At 40.2% G+C, this 6939-nt stretch overlaps 1 protein-coding gene and 1 pseudogene across 3 annotated transcripts in view; both read right to left on the reverse strand.

Annotated features, from left to right (window-relative positions):
- Positions 1-1410, reverse strand: part of LOC126396852 (interferon-induced protein 44-like) — a 6269-nt pseudogene extending 4859 nt beyond the window's left edge.
- The window catches only part of LOC126397255 (interferon-induced protein 44-like), a 35364-nt gene extending 28642 nt beyond the window's left edge, over positions 1-6722 (reverse strand). The window contains exons 1-6 of one of the 3 annotated variants that reach the window (XM_050055887.1): positions 6595-6722; positions 4562-5056; positions 4110-4158; positions 3528-3723; positions 3272-3424; positions 3001-3172 (exon numbers count right to left, since the gene is read on the reverse strand). In XM_050055887.1, the coding sequence (XP_049911844.1) occupies positions 3001-3172; positions 3272-3424; positions 3528-3723; positions 4110-4158; positions 4562-5039 (1048 nt within the window). In that variant the 5' untranslated portion in view covers positions 5040-5056; positions 6595-6722. The remainder of the gene's footprint in view (positions 1-3000; positions 3173-3271; positions 3425-3527; positions 3724-4109; positions 4159-4561; positions 5057-6594) is intronic. The other 2 variants (XM_050055889.1, XM_050055888.1) reach the window with 2 other exon arrangements.
- Positions 6723-6939: the final 217 nt, after the last annotated feature.

A 6939-nucleotide genomic window follows, 5' to 3' on the forward strand; every position in this document is an offset into this window, starting at 1 on the left:
GGATCTGTCGACACCTCCCCCTGCTGCGCCGCCACACCCATCTCAGCGCACCTCGGTCTGCCAAACTACCAAACTGAGCGCGCCTCGGGTTGCGCTGCTCGAAACTAGCTCTGCGCGGGGTTCGCCACCCTGCGCCACCTGCGCTGCGCCGGGAAACTTGAGCCCTATGTCTATTATAATCTGAAATAGCTGGTATAGCTTGTCCAGCGAAGCATAGCATCCTCACGTCATGGCATGTGAAACATATCCATTTTGTTCTACAGTACACAGTATATTGTCCTATAGTAAAGCATGTTAACAGCATTATGTGAGGGTTGGTGGCTCTATCCATCTTACTGAGATCCCCAGTTTATAGTCCTCCATGGCCTCTCAAGTTCTGTGGTTTCTGTTGAAGTGCAAAGACAACTTTTATAAAAACGACAATGATCTTTCAAATTTGATTAAAAAAACACCTTTACAATTAATTAATATTAATATCACGCAGAATATTTTATGACATTGATAATGAATTATTGCCTGTTTTGGGTGTCTCACACATATGGAACAGTGCATAAATGTCACCTGATTAAAGTTCAACACTACCTGATCTGTAGTATTAAAGTGTAGCTTTAAAAGTAGCAGTGGTGACGGACAGCAAGGCAAAGAATGAGGAGTGACAACCATACAAACCCCCAAATAACTTATAGGCCTGTGTGGGTCATGGATGATTTCCTTTTGCTGAAGGGTGGGAGGTCTAAAATTTTGGGGGACAGCAGGAGGGTCTATTAACTTTATCCTGATACAGTTTAATTTTATTATTTTCTTGTAATATTCATTGCAAAAAATTGGGTGATCTGTGCTTATCTGCATATTCAGCTGAAATGATCCAATATATACTAGTGGCCGTAGTTGGTAGGGATGCATATAGCCAGACACATCATGGAATATAAAAAAATAAAATATGGATTTGTCACAGCAAAGTATCAAAGTTAAAATATGTCAAATAATAGTGAACTCACCCTCGACTTCATAGACTTCACACTCAGTCAGGTTCAGGTCGTTGCCATGCATTTCTACAGCACTGAAGTTGTAATAATTTCCTGGATTGCTATGGACAACTGCTTTGCTTCCATTAACAAGAACCAATGCATCTCCAAAATATGGACCAGAATTACTACTCATATTTACTGCATAACCGGGACTGGTGACTGGATATTTGAGGAGCCTTTCTCCTCTGAAGGTGAAAAGAAAGGCCTGGTCATCATGAACGTACTGTCCAGACTGAGTGAAGGGTTGTTGGGTGTAGCCTCCAAACACATAACCGGAGGCGTTATAGCCCACAGACACTGTGGGACCACACTGGTCACATTGTTGGTGGAAGGCTGCACCAGTGAAACCATGGATGCTGGCCTTGTACAGCAGCNTGAGGAAATAATATATTTGTAATTAATACATTTATAATATATTTTTGGTTTACTTTATTTTAACACATAAAGTCAAAATGTGCTAGAAATGTACTTTCAGAAAATTAAGTACATTTTTAGTACATTAAAGTATATTACTTTTTTACCTGGGTGATAATGGATCCTTAACCTACACGTGTGTGAAGCAGGAACCTGCTGACCCATATCTATGAGGTTGATTACACCATTTAACTGAGTGATAACTTTCGAAATGGGTGGAGTCATTAACTCTCCAGTAAGCAATAAATTGAGATTTCGGACAGTAACTAATCGCCTTTATGCGTTGTCATGCGACTAGATTTCACATTCATAAAATATGCAGTATTTCTTTGGCGATTGTTAGGACATTGTTCCGCTCCATTTGGAAAATGTTTGAGGACACTACACAGTGCACACATTTCATACTTCAGCCATTTCTATAAGAAGTTGAAACCCTCATGATTTTAATAAACTTAAAACTATAGTCATAATTTTTCTATATTTGTTGAAACTGTCACTGTATTCAAACAGCACTAAATGACAGATAATCTGTGACAAAAATCATATTCCTCTGCCCACTCTATTGCCATGTAGCGCTTCTAATGGCCTTACTGCATGTGAACAAAAACAACCAATGAGAGCCGAGAGGTCTCTAACGCAGTTATGAGTCATGTCAGTTACTGTTTGTGAACTGAGGCCAAACTGTCAAACTAGGCAGCTCTGATGAAATATGAATCAAGATTCTGTTACTGTATTGCTTATTTATCACCTCTAATGTTTTCAGAAACATATTTTAGTACTGTTTAACTGTAAAATGAGAGACCGGTCTGGCTGTTGGGAGGTGCTTGGTACTCTGTTTATCTGTATCCAACATGGCAGCCAGGTCAAAAACCTTCTAATTTGACAGCTGCATAGTAAACTAAAATGTTTCTGAACCCATCTGAGGCAGAATCGTGATTCATATCTGATCAGCGCAGCCTAGCTTGACAGTTTGATTGCAGTTCACTGAGTGACGGATATGCATTAGAGAATCCTCAGCTCTGATTGGCTGTTTTGAGTGTATTATTTTAGAGTGTTATTTATCTCATGTATTTCTTTTAGAGTATAGTGACAGTTTCAGCAATTATGAAACAAAGTTATTTCAGTCAGGAACACTTTAAAACTTTATTTCCATTTGCGGTATTATATTTGGCGGTATGGCATCTGTTCTGGGGCCCCTCTGCCTTTCCTTGGGCCAACGCAGAAAGACTCTTCCACGCGCCTACATGGAAAGCATAAGGCGGAGAGAGAGCAAACCTCCCTGCCCTTCCATGCGCTTACATGGACAGCCTAAGGCAGGGAGAGCAGCAGCAAAGTAATCCCGTGTTGGCCAGAACTTTTCTTCCTTTTAATTAATAACAATCTATTAACAATATAGTCATAGAAACATGTTGAATTAATTTAAATTACATTGTCACCCTATGGGGCCCCTTGTTTGTCTACAGTATGTACTGTATTGTACTATGTTGACATTCAGAGAGAGTGCTGTATATATACTGTATGTCTTCATTATAATTAAGGGGGACTCATTTTTACTGACCCATTAAGTTGACCTTTCTGCGGACAGCATGCAGCTTCTCCTCCAGTTTTGTGGGCATGATTGAGACCTTGCAGGCATCAACGACATAGACCACACAGTGGATCTTGTCCTTGAGCCTTGGAGACTTACGATAGCCATGGGCCTCCGAATTCAGAGGAGCAGAGGGGTTGAACTGAGTAATGCAGATGAGGGGAAACACAGACAGTTTGAGTGAACTACAGCCAATGAATCATACATTTAATATCCTGTTCAATGTAACAAAAAGCTGTACCTGATAACGGTCTGGCAGATGACCTTTAAGGATGCTGCTGATGTCATCGATCTCAAGCCCCGCCGCTCTGCTTTCCTCCAGTCCCATGGTATCACACAAGATGATTGGCAGAGGTTTCCCATCTCGCCCAGCTTTCACTGAGAAGGTGCGAAACTGTAGAGAACAAAGAGAGAACAAAATGGAGCAACACAAGGACAGGATTTTCATTTTGAAACCAGTCACCACAAATGTAAACCATTAAGAGGCAGGAAATAACCTGTGTTGTGAGGCTGGTGGTAGAGGAGCCAGCGATGGCCTGACTGGTGACGTGGCCTCTGAATACAGAGTTGATAGAATTGAAGAAGCTGGACTTTCCAGCTCCAACTGGTCCAATGAGCAGAACCCGAGCCTGGGACACAGAGCTGACTGTGGGTTTGTACATTGTAATACTCTCCATCAGCTCCTTCTTGTTCCTATAGAAACAAGAAAAGAAACGTTCTCATCTCGTGATAAAGTTGTTTAATCCTGGTTGTTCAGAAGACATTTTATGTTCAGCCAGTTTACCTCTGTGATGCTTTCATGGTTGCAGGTAAATTTATGACAGTTAGTCAAGAATTGTACAGTTTAAAACTGTATAGCACAGTGAGCAAGGCAAACAATTTGATCACATAATATTTTCCATAGACACTAAGTCTATTATAATCTGAAATAGCTGGTATAGCTTGTCCAGCGAAGCATAGCATTCTCACGTCATGGCATGTGAAACATATCCATTTTGTTCTACAGTACACAGTATATTGTCCTATAGTAAAGCATGTTAACAGCATTATGTGAGGGTTGGTGGCTCTAGCCATCTTACTGAGATTCCCAGTTTATAGTCCTCCATGGCCTCTCAAGTTCTGTGGTTTCTGTTGAAGAGCAAAAACAACTTCAATAAAAACGACAAATTTTCTTTTCTTTCAAATTTGATTAAAAAAACAAAAAACACCCATACAATTTTTTTCTGTTATTAATATCACACAGTATATTTTATGACATTGAAAATCAACATCTTTATTGTCTGGTCTTACAAATATGAAACAGTGCAGTAACGTCACCTGATGAAAATTCAACATTAATACCTGAACTGTAGTATTAACGTATATGCTAAAAAGTAGCAGTGGTGACGGACAGTAAGGAATCTAACACTAGTGGCCATAGTTGGTAGGGATGCACATATAGCCAGACACATCATGAACTATATCAGAATAAATATGGATTTGTCACAGCAAAGCATCAAAGTTAAAATATGTCAAATAATAGTGAACTCACCCTCGACTTCATAGACTTCACACTCAGTCAGGTTCAGGTCGTTGCCATGCATTTCTGCAGCATTGAAGTTGTAGTAATTTCCTGGACTGCTATAGACAACTGCTTTGCTTCCATTAACAAGAACCAGCGCTTCTCCAAAATATGGACCACAGTTGGCTATCATTTTCACTGCATAACCTGGATTGGCAGGAGCGACTGGATATTTGAGGAGCCTTTCTCCACTGAAGGTAAAAAGAAAGGCCTGGTCATCACGCACAAACTGTCCAGACTGAGTGAAGGGTTGTTGGGTGTAGCCTCCAAACACATAACCGGAGGTGTTATAGCCCACAGACACTGTGGGACCACGCTGGTCACATTGTTGGTGGAAGGCTGCGCCGGTGAAACCATGGATGCTGGCCTTGTACAGCAGCCGTAGTTTGACTCTCCCCAGCTGGGAGCAGATTGTGGTCCGGCGGCTCCTGGTTAGCATGGCCTCCATAGTGGACAGCTGGTATGCTAAAGTATATAAAGGAGGATAAATATACAGTTTAATAAACATTTGTGAACATGAACTACTCTCTGTCAAAGCCAAAAGCCAGAGAAGAAAGTCTCAAACTTGTGATGTCATCAAATATAACGTCCTAATTCACTGTCTATGGAGCAGCTTCAGGCTTTATACCCTATGACATCACACGTTTGAGTTTCAGGGGCCGGCTGCATACAGCACTTAACTCTAAGTGCTGTATGCAGCCGGCCCCTGAAACTCAAACGTGTGATTTTCCTTTCAGTCCGAGTTAAAGGTTTCTTTAAAAAATTGATTGTACAAAACACCCTTAAGTCTTTTCCTTAGAGTTTCCTGAAGTTTTTCTCCTTACCTTGGTCTTATACTGAAGGAAATGGTCTCCATGGAGACAGTACAACTTTCCTGTTGTAAAATATTTCAGTGCAGTAAATGCCTCAACATCTTTCCTTGACTACGGAAACCTTCTAAAGAGATTCTGTCCCACACCCTTGAGTAATTTCCTTAGCTAAGGAAAAACTAAACCTTAAGTGCCATCCTTAAGAAGCAAACTTATGGTGCTTTGTGCAACTGGCCCCAGCGCTCTAGTTTCTGAATTTGGGAGAGAGTTGTTCATCTTTACTTATATTTCTGGACTGTCTTTAACCATAGAAATAACGAGCATGAGTTCTGAAAATGGGCGTAGTTCCCCTTTAATGTTCTTATTCTTCCTTTGATATAACTCTGCTTGAAAACCTGTACTTGAGTCAAATGTCCAACGGTTAATAAAAATGTGTAAAATAAAATTGTCTTTTAATTTACTAGAGGTTGTTCCTCTATTCCTCCTCAGATTGTTTCTCAGTTGTATCCCTCAATTTTATACAACATGCAAAATTAAGAGTTTTACTTAAAGCATTGGAAGCCCTGCATTTTTTTGGGCTTTCTTGGCACAGATTCAGACAGAAAACATATTAAGTTACTGTCAGACTGACAAAAAGGAATTTCCCAGCTTGATATTGGGCAGAACAGGACAACTTTCCACTTCCTGTCTGACTGACAAAGAAAATATTTGCCATACCCACATTATTAGTACCATCTGTAGCCCGGGGATACTGTTATACTAATACTATTATGTTAGTGTTTTATCCAGCATCAGGCCAATTAACATCTCTTCACTGGTTGCTGATTGATTTTAGAAATGTTTATAGATCTTATTAATTTCACACGTGGCTTCCACCAGAGGTGAACTGTTAGATCTGTTGTTTTAGTCCTCAAGTCAGGTTAAAGTCAATAAAGGTGTGTGACGGGAGCCAGCTTCAGGGGTTAGGTATTAAACTGGACGAAGTTTAAAAAAAAAAAAAGTCTATCCAATGAATAACACAACAGAATTATGCAACAGAACTACGTAGCAGCTGTGCCACACTTTCAGTCATAAAAATCAATAAATCATTAAAAACCCCACGCCTATAGGCCTGGCGTACATTAAAGGTTGACAAAACCCAATGGCTACACTTAAATGTTATTATATCATACTATACTAATATTTCGGCCTTACCTCCTTATCTTCTTGTTGAGAATGGTGACTGATGGCCAGCTCTGCCGCTATGTAGGAGCTCTGGGCAAATACAGTGGTACACATTCACGATGCCAGGCTGCTCGAAAAGAAACGAAACTGAAAGTAGCCTTTGCTGACTGGAATAATTTTGCCTTCAAAATAAAACTAGTGTTTGTCTCTGAATAAAGCAGTTAACTGTATCCTCAATCTGATGTAAAAGTCCCTTACATTTTTAAAGTCTGTGCTCAGTGCAGCATCTTTTAGTTTAAAACAAATTCACCAGGATCAAACATGATGTTGTCAGTGGTGTTAACCTGGCACACAAGTCTCTTATTTTTTGAGGCT

This window comes from Epinephelus moara, chromosome 10, assembly GCF_006386435.1.
Source record: "Epinephelus moara isolate mb chromosome 10, YSFRI_EMoa_1.0, whole genome shotgun sequence".
NCBI classification, from domain to species: domain Eukaryota; kingdom Metazoa; phylum Chordata; class Actinopteri; order Perciformes; family Serranidae; genus Epinephelus; species Epinephelus moara.